The following is an 18,772-nucleotide window of genomic DNA, read 5'->3' on the forward strand; positions in this document are numbered from 1 at the left end:
TGTGATAACATAAGAATGCTGTCATTCTATTTATCACATCATCATTTTTATAATGAAAAAGACGGAAACAAAACAAATATAATAGATAATGACTAAAATATTTTTTTTTACTTCAACAACAATTTTTTTAAGGACGACAAAAAAAAAATGCTAAATTACAAAATCATAATTTATATTTAATTTTTTTTATACATATGAAAAAGAAAAAAAAAGTAATAGTATGATAATATATATGATATGAAATGCTACTCTTAATCCAACTATTTTTTTTATATATTTTTTTTTAAATTTCCATTCCTTCACCCACGCTGCCCTTGTCCCCTTCTCTTCAATCATACTTTCACGAGCTTCAATCCCTTCTTCGTCTAATATCTATACCTCTACACGACGCCGTTCCGCAGGGCGTCAGCAACCAACCCCTCTCAAACTATTTTTCTATTTCGCTGAAGTTGCTCCGCCAAAGGTTGGTCATCCTTCTCTATCTTCTGCATGTTCCTTTCATTCATCATTAACCTCTTTACATGATATATATATATATATTCCTTAAATGATAATAAGATCTCTCTCAATTGTTGGAGCACATTAATGTATTTTTCTGGAACAGTTTTATGGCTTATGAAAATAAGTCTCAAAATTGTCTTGACAAATGGCACTTCAGTTTCAGACTTTTAAGAATTCAATGCCCCAACCTATAGCCATCCTAATATTGATTGCAGTTGGTAATTGATATGGGACTGAGTAGGGAAAAGAGGGTTAGTACAACATCAATTGGCAAAAGGATTTCCAAAGAGTGAATTTGGAAATGGATTCCCTGCATTCATGAACCAGAACCCTTGGATGGTTCACGTCTCCGAATGCGTCATGAATGTGGGAATTCCCTGACTACAGGAAATCCCGCACAATCCCTCTGAAGTAAGTTTTAGAAATTAGAATGCAGTACTGAACTAAATATTTCTCATGGGATTTATATATAAACTAGAAAGTTATGTACCAAAGTTCCAATTTTTACATCAATGGACAGAGCTAATGATATGAATACTAAATGGCAAAAAGAAATGACTGAACCTTAACACAGAGTTCCATCATTGGATGAGGTGCTATGAAACACACAATCTGACACAGACACCAGACACGAACATGGACACTTCGATACGATTAATGTCTAAAATATAGGATACGAAAATATCACATACGCACTCAAGTAGAGGCATTCTAATTAAATGAAATATGAGTAACATATAACAAAATATCGAAATTGATAGTGTATTAGTTGTGTAAAGGTAACGTCTTAAGTGTTCAAACCAACACAAAGTAACTTTTGAATCAGATACCTAATAGGAAGTGTCAAGACAAGTGTCTGGGTGTGCTGATGTCGGAAATGTGTCCGACATGGTGACACTTCGAACAAGAGAGGTGTTTGTGCTTCATAGATGAGGTGTCAATAAAGCTGAAATTGTGCTAAGAATTAGCTCCTATAGTAAAATGGCTCAGTTGTCACGGGGAATGCTTATTTTAGTTGCTGATCTAATGTATCCACTTTTATTGGTTGATTCATTGTTACAGTCTCTAAGGCTTCGTGCTTTTAGCCAAATAGCTGAAAAAAGTTTAGATTCTCATGAATAGAAGACCTTCTTGACTTTCTTTTTTGATCCTTTTTCTTTTCCTTGTTGGTTTCCTTAGGACAATGTCTTGTACTTTTCTTTTTTGTCATAGACTTTTCTCAGAAAAAAACTATCAACTCAGAGAGACTCTTCTTGTAAGTCTATGTTTGTTATGTTGTAGAGGAAGAAGCTGCACAATTGACTGTATCCTTAATATCTTCTATCACCATCTTGTTTGTTTAGTCATGCAAAGTATGCACCTGGAATTTACATATTGATTGTGACCCTTGCAAATTTTATTGGCATTGCATTGCTTTAATGGTGCAGGATATATCATCAATAATGCGAAATTGAAGCCTGAACTCTGAACTTTACACTCTTGTTCATGCTATTTACTTCAATGTTTTCTGTATAGACATGCAGCAGTTGTCATTCAAAAGTCCAACATAAACAATATTCAATCTCACTGTATTTTGAAACAATGTATGGAAGATGTTAATGTCAATTAATTTGCTAGTGACATCGTGATTGCTTATCTTTCCTTGAATGCCTTATGGACTTGCAAAGCTTTATTGACTATTATAGAGTTATATATCTATTCATCCTTCGTGCCCTTTGTTGAATAATTGGATTCTTTAGGATGTTCATTGCTAGCAGTTTTGTGTCATGTGGTTCTTCTTTGTCTATTTAGATAAATCTATTTATTTTTCTTATAATTTATAGTTAATGGTTCTACATTGACACTGACCGGTTTTGGAAAACAATTTTTAAATCCATTTTTGGGAAAGGATAAACTAATTTTAAAATCAGTTTTGCAAAGAACATATAAATAAGTTTAAAACCAATTTTAGGTTCAAAAGACCAGTTTTGATCCTTAAACCAATTTTAAAACCAATTTCAAAACTGGTTTTGGGGTTTAGAACCGGTTTAAGGTTCAAAATCAGTTTTAGAAATGGTATTGAAATTGATTTGTGATTCAAAATTGATTTTTGATTTGAACTTTTTTTTAACCTAAAATCAGTTTTTAGCAACTATTTTAAATCAGTTCACATAATCTCTTAACTTGGTTTTTAGAAAAATATGGCTATGATTATTCTAGTGAATTATCGATGCCTTTCAAGGAACTACGGAATAAAGTACATAGCTTCTGTGGAACTGATACCTTTGCATTAGTGACATCCACGAATGAAAGATCTCCCTTCAAGTGGCGCCACTAAATGTTGCCATTCTCTGTACCAACATTCTTTTCTAATAAAAAGAATATTAAAAAATCATGTGTGGATTTTATCTTGGGATTGGAAATTTACCGGTTGAAAATGAGCATTCTGCTGGAGCTATATTATAATCATTATTAATGCATTTGGTTATGCAATTTCAATCAAACATTTGCTTCACTTCATTCTGTAATTTACACCCACTTATGTAGAATGCATAGTATTTACCTTGTGGCATCATAGTCATACTATGATTTCATTTACCTGTAACTAATCTCTTGTTTGCAATGGCTTACTAGAAAATGATAATCAATATATTTCTATCAATCTTATAATGGACATGGCATTCTCTTTACCAAATAGGATGCTGCTCCTTGCTCATTTGTATTTTCTTCTTGCGGTTTGATTCATTTATCAAAACTTAATTTTCTATATTTTTCGTTGTTTCGCAATTTTAGGCCACATATTGGTCTGGCACTGATGGAGGCCAAATTTTTTCGCTTTCTCAAGATTGTGGGTGTTGGATACAAAGCTAGAGCTGAAGCTGCGGGTCGTCTATTGTATCTCAAATTGGGGTACAGTCATGAGGTGGAATTAACTGTTCCTCCTGCTGTCCGTGTTTTCTGCTTCAAAAACAATGTAATTTGCTGTACTGGAATAGACAAGCAAAGGGTGCACCAGTTTGCTGCTACTGTTCGGACTTGTAAGCCACCCGAAGTTTACAAAGGCAAGGGCATAATGTATGTTGATGAAGTTATCAAGAAAAAACAAGGAAAGAAGTCAAAATGATCATATAATTTTTGGTGATGGCTAGACCTTGTCGGCAGAATGATTCACTCTAGCTTTCAAACAATTTTGAGTGTTGGAATCCTTCAACAGAGCATTATGGTAATCAAGTATTTGCTTTGAAATAACGATAATTTCTTCTTTCAGTATTGATATGGATCTTTTTAGGTTTTATCTTATGTTGTTGAGACATTTTATCAAAGAATATGATATCATCTTAAAACTCATTTTCTTTGCCACTTTAGCATGTTGTGGGGTGGGGGGTCAAACCATTTTCTTGTCCCCATGCTACCAATAGTTCAAAAATTATTATAGGATGGTTCGTTTTAAATTTCACTTCACCTTAGGTCTTAGATGATGTGTGTGCATTGGAGCTGCCTATTTTAATGATAAGAACCTGGCTACATTATGCTTCACCCTTCAAGCTTTTAATGTATGAGAAGCTTGTAGTGCTGGAACTATCCACCATCGAAACATAATCAGTAAGGAATCACAAGTTCAATAGGTATGCAACATGTAAAATTGGAGTTGACTGAAAATTTTGGAGTCACAGTTTCAAAGGTAAGAAACTTTAATCACTCCATAGCTTCTTTTTCTATTTTTGACGTCAAGGATGCTGGAATATTATTGAAGATAAAAGGAATTTACATCATTAGCAATATTTGGTCCAATTGATCAGGGACCTTATCAATCCAGCATCTATCTAATAAAGAAAAAGCCAAATTGGCTAAACAATGGGCAGCTTTATTTCCTTGCCTCTTATCAAAATTAAGTTTCTGACTTCCTGCCACTGGGTCCAGTCTTCTTGTCTCCTCCACCAGACCATGAAAGAGAGAGCGACCTCCTTTGTCTGATCTGTTCCACTCATTGTACAACTGCATGCAATCTGTCTCATATTCTGCTCCAAAGATGCACAATTCGTTCATGGTCAGAACAGCCCTCCTGTAAGCTAGTGCTTCTGCTTCCCTCGGTTCCAGTTCAGACTCAGTGAATTTCATTGCTGCAACTAGAACTTGGCCACTGCAATCTCTGACAATCAGACCAAACCCCATTCCAATCTTCCTGACGCTTGCGTCGAAGTTCAAAACAGAAGCTTTCAGGGGTCTCCATGTTATGGTTTCCTCGACACCAGCTTGAACGTCCAACTCAATCTGTGTGAACTCTGATATTGCTATGTATCTTCTGCAATACTTGTCTACACTCCATACTCCTGTTCTGGAAAACACTTTGGTTTCTTCTAAAACCAAATTGCCCAACAGAGTGTGACCAACATAGTTCTTGCCTCTCCATCCATCTGCTTAAAACAAAATGATAACCAGCTCTTGAAGTCAGGCGAAGAGCTTGTGTCAACTCTGAGACCTAATGGCGAGTCAAACCATAGGTATTGGATATCTGGGCAAGTGACTAGTGCATGCATGGTTGTCTCTCTTTCCTCACCACAGAATGGGCAAAGAGTCTCAACAAGAATATTTTTCTTTGCCAACGAGTCTTTTACTGGCAATCTGTTTGAAGAGGCATCAGGCTAGATTCTTGCATTTCAGTGTTGCTTCAATACTCCAACTTTGACTCCATCTGGTGGTATTTCATTCTAGCTAGGTGGTAGCTAGAAGTCACTGAATATATGCCGTTTGGAGGGTATTTCCAGTACATAAAATCTTGTGTGCGTGAAACCTGTAATGGATAGATTTGATACAAGAAGCTATGCTTTGAGGGAATGACTCATCAATTAGCTCCTTGTTCCATGTGTTTGCCTCGTCCCGAACAGATTATGAACAAGGATGTCATCCTGAACCATCTCCCTATCACATGGTTGAATGATGTTTCCAGAGATATTTGGGATTCGTTTATGCTTGAAAGCAAGAATACAACGACCATTGCCCACTTTCCATAAGCAGTCTTCTTCCATCAGTCACCTTGCTTCACAAATGCTTGACCAGATGTAGCTCGAGTTTGAGTCTTCTTCATAACTTCTTTTTGCTTAATTTTGTTAAACAATTTTTGAGTGTTACTATCTATATGGAAACCTCTTCATAATATTATTGAGAATATTATATCTATATATAAACGTAAACAATCATAACTCATGATAATTAAGTTAAGAATAAGAATAAAAAAGATTTCAAAACTTATGCTGAAGATATTATTTTAATTTTTGGTTAGTTGTCTCTATTGTTTTTCATATAAGATTTATTTTATTTTGTTGTTGACTTCTATTTGGTAAAATTTACATACTTTTATTTTTTCTTACTTCTTTGACATACATACAGAGAGATTGAAATTAAGTTTTACTTAATTAATATTCTTTTTTAAGGATCGATTAGCATGTGTTTTCTTTTGTCATTTTATTTGTATTCTTCCATTCTATTTCTCTCAATTTTTTTAGAAGCGCTCTCCCTCAATTAATAGTTACTTTTTCTTTCAATTAAAAGCTAATTACTAACATTGGAAACTAGTAGCATTTACATAGGAAATAATTGGCATTTCAATTTTAATGGGAAAATTAATTAACAATACATTTTTTTAATGAATTATTGTTCTAACATGGGAAATAATTGATTTTTCAAACAAAATTTTCATTCAATTAAAAGCCAATTAATATTATTACATTTCACCGTATCATGATTAAGTCATTGCAGTTAGTTACAAGAAGTTATTTGAGTAGTTAGTTGGTTATTAGAAGTTATTTGAGTAGTTAGTTGGTTATGACAGTTAGTTAGTTACTAGAAGTTATTTGAGTAGTTAGTTGGTTATGACAGTTAGTTAGTTACTAGAAGTTATTTGAGTAGTTAGTTGGTTATGACAGTTAGTTAGTTACTAGAAGTTATTTGAGTAAGTTAGTTAGTTACTCAAATTAGTTATTTTCTATCTTTGTATAAATAAATCAACTTTGTAATACTTTGATGAATGAATCTTCAAACTGCTTTTCATCTATCTTTCATTTCTTTCATTTCTGATATGGTATCAGAAGTTTTTGCTTCCGTGCTTCTTGCTTCCTATTGAAGCTATTCCTTTTTTTTTTTTTCTCTCATGACCATGACTGCCATTGATGATTCTAACCCCTTCATTCTTCATTCTTCCAACAATCCTGGTATTGCCTTAGTTTCTCATCCTCTTACCGGTGAAAACTACAATCCTTGGAAGAAAGCAATGCGCATTGCTCTTCATGTGAAGAACAAATATGGGTGTGTTGATGGTTCAATTCCTGAACCTGCTTTGGGTCACTCAACTCATGCTTTGTAGCATCGCAACGATAGTATCGTTTCTTCCTAGCTCCTTAATTCTTTATCCAAAGAAATGCAAGTAAGTATCTTACATTGTTCTTCTACCAAAACAATCTGTGATGATCTTCAAGAATGTTTCGAGCAATGAAATGGTCCTTTAATTTTTCAACTTAAGCACGACTTGATCACTCTGTAACAAGGTTCCATGTCTGTTTCCTCTTTCTACTCCAAGCTTCGTTCTCTGTGGGAGTCATTATCAGAACTGAAGCCCTCATATAGCTACACCTGTGGAGGAATTAAACTTTGGTGCGATTTTGAACAAATGGAGTATGCTATGCAGTTCTTAATGGGGCTGAGCGAATCCTTCTCTACTATCAGAGGTCAAATTTTATCCACGGATCCCTTTCCCTCAGTAACTAAGGTTTTTTCCTTAGTTGTTCAAGAAGAAAAGCAAATGGAAGTTGGTGCTTCCACCTCTGCTAGTGAAGTTTCACATGCTTTTGCCTTGAAGACTTCTTCTGTTGCACACAATCATCCTGACAATAGCTTCAAAGGATCTTCCAAGAATTGCCCCTTGTGTGCTCATTGTGGTATGCTGGGTCATACTCAGGATCATTGCTTCAAGTTGCATGGTTATCCTCCAAATTATAAGAGGATTGGTTTTTCCTCAGAAGCAAAGAAACATTCTTCTTCTTCTGAACCACCACACCAAGTTGCTCAACAAGTATCTGTTGATATGTCTCACTCACAACCTTCCTCTGGTGACTCGGGTTCCCAGTTTCAGCTTACTGCCCAACAATATAGTCAATTGATGAATCTTTTACAAAGTCATGCTACCAATGTTGTCATCCCTCAAGGTGTTTCTTCTGCCAGTGGTATGATCCTTTCTACATCCACTTCTAATTTTCTTCATGATTGCTGGCTTTTACATTCTGGTGCCAGCATTCATATTTCTTGTTCCTTTCATCATTTTTTATCTTATCAACTTGTTTCTGATAAAACTGTCACTCTGCCTAACAATGATGTTATACCTATCCTTGCCACTGGTTCAGTTTGCTTAACCAATACCTTAATCTTGCATAATTTTGCCTACATTCCTAAATTCAAATTCAATTTAATTTCAGTTAGTGATCTTCTAACCAATCCTAATTTGTCCATTTCTTTTTCTTAAAATGAATTTGATATTTAGGAGAAGCAAGCTTGCAAGAGGATTGGTAGAGGGGATCTCATCCAAGGCCTTTATGTCTTAGATCTCAAGGACACTCTTGATTGCAAATTTACTTTTTTTGTTATCAATTCACATACAAATTCCATTCCTTGTAAAAATGCTCATATTTGGCATTCTAGATTTGGCCATATCTCAGACAAAGTTTTCAAACATTTGAATAATAAAATTGGTCTGCACCTTTCTCCCAATTTATCTTCTTCTAATTATTTTGTTTGTCCTCTTGCTAAATTTAGAAGGTTATCTTTTTCTAACTCTAACCATTTATCTGAATTACCATTTGACTTAATTCATTGTGATATATGGGGTCCTTATGCTCACCCTACCTATGAGGGAAGAAGATTTTTCCTTACATTGGTTGATGACTTCTCAAGATTCACTTGGCTATTTCTGCTTAAGCACAAATTTGAAGCTTCAATCTATATGCAACAATTTTTCACCATGGTTCAGACTCAGTTTGGTGTATCTATCAAATGCCTCAGATCTGATAATGCTAAGGAACTTGCCCTCACTTAGTTTTTGGCTTCCGTGGGCACTCTTCATCAATTTTCCTGTGTTGAAAGGACATAACAAAATTCAATAGTGGAAAGGAAGCATCAACATCTGCTCAATGTAGCCAGAGCTTTGTTTTTTCAGTCTAAAGTTCCTATCTCATTCTGGGGTGATTGTGTTACCATTGCAGCTTTTCTCATCAACAAAACCCCTTCACCATTATTGCAACACTGCTCACCCTACAATATTCTATTAAAAAAGGAACCTGACTATCATGCCTTAAGAAGTTTTGGCTGTTTAGCATTTGCTTCCACTCTTCCATCATCAAGGAACAAGTTTTCTCCTCGAGCAGTGCCTGCAATTTTTGTTGGCTATCCCCAAGGTTATAAAGGATACAAATTGTATAGCCTAGACACTAAGAAATTTTTTGTGTCCAGAGATGTTGTCTTTTATGAATCCATTTTTCCTTTTCAAACCATTTCATAGCATCAAGTCATTCTTGATCCTTTACTTGATTTGGTTATCCCCATTCCCATCACTAATACCTTACCTAACCCTGACCAGACTCGTAGCCAATCACCACAACCACCTAATAGCTTTAACCATGACCCAACTGATTCACCCTCAATCCCTGGCTCAGATCATCCTTACACTTTGCCCTCTGTCACCTTAAGAAGGAGTACACGCCACTCTAAGCATCCCTTATACGTGTTTGATTATATAATATCATAATCTCAGGCTGCATATCCCATCCAACATCATTGTTTCCTGTTGCCTCTTAGCCCCCCTTACAGAGCTTTCATTAGTCACATCTCAACTGTCTATGAACCTCAGTTCTATCATTAAGCTATTCCTTATCCTGAATGGCATCGACCAATGCATGAGGAAATCCAAGCTCTTGAAGCAAATTCCACTTGGACACTTGTTCCATTACCACCTGATAAGCACTGTATAGGATGTTGATGGATGTATAAAGTTTAATACAAAATGGATGGCTTTGTAGATAGATACAAAGCTCGATTGGTTGCCATAGGTTATAGTCAACAAGATGGGATTGATTTCTCTGATACATTCTCTCTAGTAGACAAACTTACCATCGTGAGAGTTCTGCTTTGTGTTCGTACTGCTAGAAACTGGTGCCTCCTCCAATTGGATGTTAACAATGCTTTTTTGAATGGAGATTTGTTTGAAGAAGTTTATATGGAACTTCCCAAGGGATACAAGTCGGCCAATCCTTCATTGGTATGCAAATTGAACAAATCATTATATGGCCTAAAACAAGCCTCTAGACAATGGTTCTGTAAGTTCTTCACTACTCTTCTTAGTCATGGATTCCATCAATCCAAGCATGATTACTCCCTTTTCACCATTGGCTCAGGAAATTCCTTAGTCATTTTACTAGTATATGTAGATGACATCATCCTGTCAGGACCCAATCTTGCCTCTGTACAAGCTGTTCAGACCAAATTACAGTCTTTGTTTCAATTGAAGATCCTTGACCCTTTGAAATATTTTCTTGGCTTAGAAATAGCCAAATCCAGCAGAGGTATCTCACTATCCCAGCGAAAGTATGCTCTATTTCTTTTGGAAGATATAGGTTTCTTGGCCTGCAAACCTTCCAATATACCAATGGATCCCAATCTGAAACTCAATCTTCATGATGGAGACTTACTCCCTGATCCATAAATGTACAAAAGATTAATTGGTAGATTGCTTTATTTGACCATCTCACGACCTGATATCACCTTTGTTGTGAATCGATTAAGTCAGTATATGAAAGCACCTAGAGTTCCTCACCTACATGTTGTTCATAATCTTCTGTAGTATATCAAATCTGCTCCTGGACAAGGTTTGTTTTTCCCTGCTCAAAACTCTCTCAACCTCACTGCCTTTGCTGATGCTGATTGGGCCAGCTGTGTTGATACCAGAAGATCCACTTCTGGCTTTTGTGTTTTTTTGGGAAACAACCTTCTTTCTTGGCGTTCTAAGAAACAACTCACTGTTTCAAAATCATCCACTGAAGCTTAATATCATGCCTTGTCTTCTGTTACTAGTGAAATTGTTAGGTTAAGCTAGTTACTTCTTTACTTTGAAGTTGATGTGCCCTCTGTGATGCTATTTTGTGATAATAAATCTGCTATATGTCTTGCTTCAAACCCTACTCATCATGAACGATCCAAGCACATTGACATTGATCATCATTTCATCCGAGAATATGTTCAGTCCAAAGTAGTCAAGCTTGTCCATGTCAAGAGCCAACACCAAGTTGCAGATGTCTTTACAAAAGCACTTCCAGGCCCAGTTTTTGGTAAATTCATTGCCAAGTTGGGAATGATTAACATCTATTCGCCAACTTGAGGGGGGTATCACAATTAAGCAGTTGCAGTTAGTTACAAGAAGTTATTTAAGTAGTTAGTTGGTTATGGCAGTTAGTTGGTTACTAGAAGTTATTTGAGTAGTTAGTTGGTTATGACGGTTAGTTAGTTACTAGAAGTTATTTGAGTAAGTTAGTTGGTTACTCAAGTTAGTTATTTTCTGTCATTGTATAAATAAACCAACTTTGTAATACTTTGATGAATGAATCCTCAAATTTCTTTTCATCTTTCATTCATTTCTGATACACCGCTAAAGATTACATTTCGCCTTAAAAACTTTACATTTTACTGTATTAATTAGCTTGAAACAATTCATATTTTGTAGGCCTAATTTTGTAGTAAACTAGCAATAATTATGGGCCTTTTCATAAGTATATATTTACATAGTATTAATAGGTTTTCCAGTCATGTGCCTAAGGCAATGGTCTCACTTGCCTTGCCATAGGCATGGCTCTATAAAGGGATTTAAATCCTACACTCCAATATGTATACCCTTCACCCCCATTTAAATTATCCTTAATGAGGTACCATCTTCTTTTCCAACCCTAACACCTCCCTCATTCAAAAATCATTCAATCCATGATGGCTACTCCCACCCATGACGGCAGCTCCCATGATGACTCCTTTCCCTCCCACAATGGCTCATGTTCTTCCTACCATGGCTCCTCCTTATCTTGGGCCACCTCCTTCCCCCGACACCCTCCTCACAACGTTGCAGCTCTTGTTCTTCCGCCTTTTAGAATAAGTGTTCTATAACATTAAAAAATTAGCTTTTGGAATAGGTGTTCCATAACAATAAAAAATAACTTTCATCTTTCGGAATAGGTGTTCCGGAATAGTAAAAAATAGCTTTAATCTTTTAGAATAGTAAAAAATAGTTTTTATCTTTCGAAATAGGTGTTCTGTAATAGTAAAAAATAACTTTTGAAATATCTGTTACAGTGAAAAAAAAACTTCCAAAATAGGTGTTTCATAACAGTAAAAAATAACTTCTGAAATATTTGTACCACAACAGTGAACAAATAATTATTGAAATGAATAAAAAAAACATTTTATGTATTTCGAAAAGCCTATTTTGGAACTTAATCTATATTTCAAAATGGTTATTCTGTAAGGCTGTTATATAGCTTCGAGAATCATGTCTCCGAAATAGTGATTGAAAATAAAAAAGTTCTCAAATTATTGTTTTGGAAGACAAAACACCATGCTCTAAATCACATTGTTATCTTCAATGGCAACACACAAATGAAGGAGGTGGGGTAGGATGTTTTGCAGTGGCGTGACTTGTGAGTCTGAGTGCCTTAAAAGTTGCTTAGGTAGCGTTCAAAGCGAGATAGTAAGCTGAATTCTCTTCTGTTATTCCTGGATCAAGAATAGGTATCTAGAAAGTCTATCCTAACCCACCACCCTGATTTCTTGTTTTGGTTCTTTATACTCGAATAGTTGACCAGGGGGAGTAGGTTGTCATGGAAGAAGTTGTCATCACAAGAGTAGTTTGCACAAAGAGAAAGGTGTTAAGGTTAGAAAATAATAGTTTGATATTTTCAAATAAAAATTGGGAGATGCAGGATATTTTTATTGGAGTGAGGATTCAAATCCCCTTTGCAATGTACTCGTCTCCTCCATAATACCCGAAAAGGAGTTGGGCCTTCCAGTCTTGTTATGGTCGTGGTGGCGCGAATGGAGAAGAAGGAAGAAGGGAAGTGGAGAGAGAGAGAGTGATGCCCTAATTCGAGGTAGGGACCTCCTGAAACTAGTATGAAAAATGCTTGTTTTCTCTTATTCCATGGAAGATACGTAGCAGTTTATATACTGCTGAGGGTACAAGTTGCGTAACCATTATAACGGAATTCTAACAAACTGCTAACATTGCACATGCACGAGTTCATGCTTAACAAACTATTAACTACTCGTACGTAATTACATGGTATGCGTAATGCGTGAATGGGTGGCTACGTGAGTGGGTAATTAGCAGAAGTAGTCTCGTAGATACTCAGGTCGAGTCACGGTGCGAGTTGGCCTTGCAGGAGTGCTATCCATGGTGGTGTTGATGGTGTTAGCATCATCAGAGGCTTGAACGCTAACAATTCCTCCGCCCTCCAAAACCACCTTGTCCTCAAGGTGGTAAGCGTCACGGAGTTCAATCCATGGCTCCCAAGAGGTGTCCTCGGGTGGCTGACCAGCCCACTGAGTCAGGACGAGCTGAGTTGGAGGCGATGTGGACATGTCAAACTTACTATCCCGAATGCAAAGAGGGCGTTGCAAGGGCCGGTGACCGATGACTTCCAAGGTCCAGGGTTCAGTGGATGAAGGTGGAGCACCGTGGTGGTGGCGGAGCAAGGAACAGTGGAAGACGGGGTGGATGTGAGCTGCAGGTGGAAGGTCGAGGCGATAGGCTATTGCGCCTATCTTAGCAAGAATCTTAAAGGGACCGAAATAGCGTTTCGATAGCTTGGGGTGGTGAGGGCCTGCAACTGAATGTTGGCGAGTGGGTCGAAGCTTGACGTAGACCCACTGGCCTTCCTCAAATGTAACATCATCGCGTCGTGCGTCAACATACCTTTTCATGGAATCTTGAGCTTTTTGTAGGCGCCTTTGTAGCTGGATGTGGAGGTTATGACGAGATTCCAGGAGTGAGTCAACAGCTTCATTCTTTGTCAGTCCTGAAATATAATGGGGTATCGCGGGTGGGGGTTTACTGTAGATGATTTCAAACGGTGTGAGGTCGGAGCTAGAGTGTAGTGATGTGTTATAACACCACTCAGCGAGCGATAAGAAGCGAAACCAGGAGGAAGGTTGAGAGTTGACAAAGCAGCGGAGGTATTGTTCGAGAACCCGGTTCACGACCTCGGTTTGGCCGTCCGTTTGTGGATGGTACGTTGTGCAGAGGCGGAGGTGCGTGCCACTGAGTCGAAATAATTCTCTCCAGAAAGCACTCAAGAAAACTGGATCCCTGTCGGAGATGATGCTCTTGGGAAATCCATGGTGCTTGCAAACAACCTCGATAAAAAGCGTGGCAACCTTGAAGGCGGAAAACCCCGTGGGTAAGGCGCCGAAGTGCACCTCCTTGGAGTAACGGTCAACTACAACCATGATAACGGTATAGCCATTGGATGAAGGTAAATGAGTAACGAAATCCATGGAGATATCTTCCCATACCCCCGCCGGCACTGGTAATGGCTGTAATAACCCCGCCGGACGCTTGGTAGTGGTTTTATTTTGCTGACAAATGTGGCATTCCCGGATGTACTTGCGAACGTCTTTCTTCATTCCTTGCCAATAGAAGCTTGCTTCGATGCGGTGGAGGGTCTTGGCTACCCCGAAATGACCACCAAGTGGTGTGGCATGGAACTCCGATAAGAGGGATGGGATAAATGGGTTGGCCGGATTCAACCATATTCAATCATTGAAGAGTAGATAGCCATTATGAACGCGATACTGAGGGTAGCTAGAAGGATCATGTTGAACCTTGTCCCGTAACGTCTGAAAATCAAAGTCGTGCTCGAGTGTTTGTTGGATTTCGCGCAGAAAGTCAAACTGAGGAACTGAAAGCACGAGTAGCTGGCCGGCGAGAGAGTGCATCCGCAACAACATTTGTGGCACCTGCTTTGTATTGTATGGTGTAATTAAAGCCTAGTAACTTGGAAAGATAGTAGTGCTGCTCCGGGGTCTAAATCACTTGAGTCATAAGCTCTCGGAGACTCTTGTGATCAGTGAAGATGGTGGATGGGCTGCCGAGAAGGTATTGCCTCCATTTACGAACCTCGGAGGTAATGGCGTGAAGCTCCCTCACATATGTGGACGCATTCAGCAGACGGGGATTGAAGTTCTTACTAAAGAACGCTAAGGGATGACCCTGTTGATTGAGCACGGCTCCCATGGCGGTGCCTGAAGCATCAGTTTCAACTACAAATGGTTCATTAAAGTTGGGAAGGGCGAGTACCGGGGTACTGGTCATGGCAGCCTTGAGCTTGTCGAAGGCCTCCTGCGACTCGATGGACCATTCGAAAGCATCTTTGCATAGTAGATTAGTGAGTGGTGTAGCAATTGCTGCATATCTTTGGACAAACTTGCGATAAAACCCTGTTAGTCCTAGAAAGGCTCGGAGTTCTTTTGCGGTTGCCGGTGTTGGCCACTATGTAATGGCTTTGATCTTAGAAGGCTCGGGGGTGACTCCTTTAGCGGAAACGATATGGCCGAGGTACTCCAATTCCCTCTGGGCAAAAAGACACTTAGCTTGCTTGAGATAGAACTCACCTCGTAGTAGAGCCTGGAAGATCAGCTCCAAATGATGAACATGAGAGGAGAGTGAGTTGCTGTAGACGAGTATATCGTCAAAGAATACAGCTGCAAATCGACGAAGGAATGGTGCGAGAAGATGATTCATTGCTGATTGAAAGGTTGAGGGTGCATTACATAAGCCAAAAGGCATAACCAAGTATTCATAATGCCCATGGTGCGTTCTAAAAGCCGTTTTCTCGATATCAGCTTCGTTCATAAGGATTTGGTGAAATCCTTGTCTGAGATCAAGCTTAGTGAACCATGAAGCTTGATCGAGTTCATCTAATACTTCATCAATCGTGGGGATTGGAAATCGATCGCGGACTGTAACAACATTAAGAGACCTGTAATCGACACATATGCGCCATGTTCCATCCTTTTTCTTCACGAGAAGAACTGGAGACGAATATGGGCTCGTGCTTGATCTTATTAAGCCTGCAGATAAGAGTTCTGCGATTTGCCTCTCAATCTCGGCCTTTTGAAAGTGTGGGTACCTATAAGCGCGTACGTTGACCGGAGCTGTTGCAGGGAGAAGGGTGATACGATGGTTTACTTCGCGTGAGGGAGGCAAGCTTCTGGGTGGTTGGAAAAGTTTATCGTATCGGAGAAGAAGGTTTGCGATTGGTGTGATAATAGGTGGAGGATGTGTGGTTGTACCTGTGGGGGTTTCAGATAAGAGACATAAGTGAAATAAGGCCGAAGTCGACCCTGTGTGGATCATGTGTTTGACTTGGGCCACCGATGCAGGTTCCGGTCCAGTGGCAACATCAGCTTGGAGGGATATCTCCTGGCCCATGTGAGTGAATCTCATGAGGAAGGAAGTATAATCAGTGGTAATAGGGCCGAGTTGCTTCAACCATTCGATGCCAAGCACAACATCTGCTCCTCTGATCTGGAGTAAGTGGAAATTGATCGAAAAGGAGTGACTCTGGATGGAGAGTTGTGTGTTAGGGCAGCGTTTGTCGCAATCAAGCATAAAGCCGTTGCCGACAAGGACACGAAGGGGGTGGGTACTTTCGATGGGGAGGTGGAGGAAGTGGGCCACTCGGGGTTGGAGGAAATTGTGGGTACTCCCACTATCGATGAGAACAGTGATGCATGCGTTTCTGATTGTGTCATACACGCGAAAGGTTTCGGAGGAGGGTAAACCAGACATGGCGTGAAGGCTAATGTGGGGAGGGGTGGTTTCCGTTGTGAGGTCAAGATCACTGATAGTAGTGTCTGAGCTGGAACTAGGGATGATGGCTTCTGGTTCGCCGGAATCTGGGACTGAATCGTCCGCCACGAATAGGAGTATGCGCCCCTTGCAATGGTGGTTCGAACTCCACTTGTCATTGCAGTTATAAAACAAGCCCTTCTCTCTGCAGAAGGCCATTTCTTCTGGAGTACGCTGCACATAAGGAGCTTTAGGTTTAGAGGTCAAGTTAGTGGGAGCTGATGAGGGTGGATAGGGGCGTGGCATCAGAGTTCGTCTATCCCGGAGCTTATCCTCCTGCAGCTTTGCGAGGGCGGTAGCTTGGAGGAGGGAAATTGGTTGGAGGGCCAATACCTCCCGTCGGAGCTCGGGGTTTAATCCCGATATAAAGCAACTCAATAAGAATGGTGGAGGGAGACCTATCACGCGATTTGCCAGGCGCTCAAAGTCCGTTAAGTAATCGTTCACGGAACCTCGTTGAACTAGCTTGAACAAAGCACCTTTAGGATCATCATAAAATGTTGGTGCGAATCGTGATTCCAAAGCTTCGAGGAATGCCTGCCACGAAGTGATGAGGCCATTATTGTGCATCCACTGGTACCAACTAAGAGCAGCGTCGTTGAGGTAGAGAGAAGCCACAGTGATCTTCTCTTCTTCCGACGTGTTCTGGTATTGAAAGAGTTGATTCATCTTGAAGCTCCATCCGAGGGGATCGCGACCATCAAACCGCGGGATGTCGAGCTTAACGGAGTTGCGGTGGCTGTTCATGGTGTTGACGGAGGACTGGCTTTGGTGTGTATCGCGTAACCGAAGGTGATCAAGGATAGAATCAACCTTACCGGAAAGATCAGTGTACCGTTCGTTGAGGTTGGCCTGGCTTGTGGAAAGACGGGCGATAGCGTCTTCTAAACGGTCTGTGGTTGTCTCTGGTCCCGTGATCAGCCATGGCAATGGCCGCGGTGGCAGGTCGGACCACTTGTTATGGTCGTGGTGGCGCGAAGGGGGAAGAAGGAAGAAGGGAAGTGGAGAGAGAGAGAGTGATGCCCTAATTCGAGGTAGGGACCTCCTGAAACTAATATGAAAAATGCTTGTTTTCTCTTATTCCATGGAAGATACGTAGCAGTTTATATACTGCTGAGGGTACAAGTTGCGTAACCATTATAACGGAATTCTAACAAACTGCTAACATTGCACATGCACGAGTTCATGCTTAACAAACTATTAACTACTCGTACGTAATTACATGGTATGCGTAATGCGTGAATGGGTGGCTACGTGAGTGGGTAGTTAGCAAAAGTAGTCTCATAGATACTTAGGTCGAGTCACGGTGCGAGTTGGCCTTGCAAGAGTGCTATCCATGGTGGTGTTGATGGTGTTAGCATCATCAGAGGCTTGAACGCTAACAAGTCCTGGCTAAGCCCCCCATATCCCGCAGTTTGGGGATCTCCATGGACACTACCACCCACATTTAACGCAATCTCATTAGGGGGCTTCCACATAGTAAGCCTTAGATCAGCAACCTTATGAACCATCCCCCCAAACGCACTAATTGTGCTTTTCTAAAGAGACGTAGCCTTTATGACTGCCTCAGTAATAGGAGTCTCCTGATATTGAAAGATAAATAAATTGCTTTCCCACCAGAAAAATCATAATGTCTTATAATTGATCATTATGAAATATATTTATTATTATTATTATTGAAAAATTATTATAATAATTGTAAAGTATTAAATAATAATATAGTTCTAACATTTAAAAATTATTAATTATAAACACACAAAAATTAAGTACATGTAAATATAGTATTCAAAATAACAAAAAATTAAAACTCAAATTAATTTAAATAATTACAAATATATATTTATTATTATTAATTTATATATTTTATATAAGTATTATATCATTATTATTACTTTAAAAAATAATTAAAATAAATTTCAATAGGCTTCATTTTTTATTAAAACAATATCTTCTTAATTAAAAATATAATTAATCATCTCAATTTTGATATAAGTATATTTAATATATATCCTACTAAATATTTTAAAAATTACATCTGTCTTATACTTTTATTATTTAAAAACTAAATACGCACATAAAAGTATATATAATTTAATCGAACCCGTACATGAATTTAAAATCCAGTTTCTTAACTTTTGAGCAGACTAATTAACGGTATTATCATATGCGGGTCTTTAATTTTGAAAAACATTCCGTAGAAAAGCATTTTAAATGATATAAATTGATTAAAATTATGATAAATCATATAGTATCTCTTAATCGAAGAAATTATTATCCACGTTGTTTTAAAAAATAAAATTGCGGAATTCTCTTTGGTACCGCCAGAAAAGCACATTGATCTGCAGATTCTGCACCAAAAAT

The 18,772-nt window shown here is 38.7% G+C and overlaps 2 protein-coding genes across 3 annotated transcripts; one reads left to right on the top strand and one right to left on the bottom strand.

Annotated features, from left to right (window-relative positions):
* The first annotated feature begins 280 nt into the window (after positions 1-280).
* LOC100527168 (60S ribosomal protein L6) lies at positions 281-5,630 on the top strand. Of its 2 annotated transcripts, XR_005891777.1 has the most exons (3): positions 281-463; positions 3,274-3,703; positions 4,402-5,630. XR_005891777.1 is itself a non-coding variant. In NM_001248952.3 (2 exons), exon 2 carries the CDS (start codon positions 3,296-3,298, stop codon positions 3,602-3,604), a length of 309 nt encoding a protein of 102 aa, NP_001235881.2. In that variant the 5' UTR covers positions 325-463; positions 3,274-3,295; the 3' UTR covers positions 3,605-3,825. The 2 variants fall into 2 exon arrangements, 1 of the variants encoding a protein (NP_001235881.2); NM_001248952.3 differs by lacking the exon at positions 4,402-5,630 and having other exon boundaries at positions 325-463; positions 3,274-3,825.
* Positions 5,631-15,049: 9,419 nt separating this feature from the next.
* LOC100782289 (uncharacterized) lies at positions 15,050-17,922 on the bottom strand. Its single transcript, XM_006582591.4, has 2 exons — positions 17,717-17,922; positions 15,050-17,435 (listed from the first exon to the last, which is right to left on the bottom strand). Exons 1-2 carry the CDS (start codon positions 17,920-17,922, stop codon positions 15,050-15,052), a joined length of 2,592 nt encoding a protein of 863 aa, XP_006582654.1.
* Positions 17,923-18,772: the final 850 nt, after the last annotated feature.

The sequence above is a fragment of the Glycine max genome, chromosome 6, assembly GCF_000004515.6.
Source record: "Glycine max cultivar Williams 82 chromosome 6, Glycine_max_v4.0, whole genome shotgun sequence".
Lineage (NCBI taxonomy): Eukaryota > Viridiplantae > Streptophyta > Magnoliopsida > Fabales > Fabaceae > Glycine > Glycine max.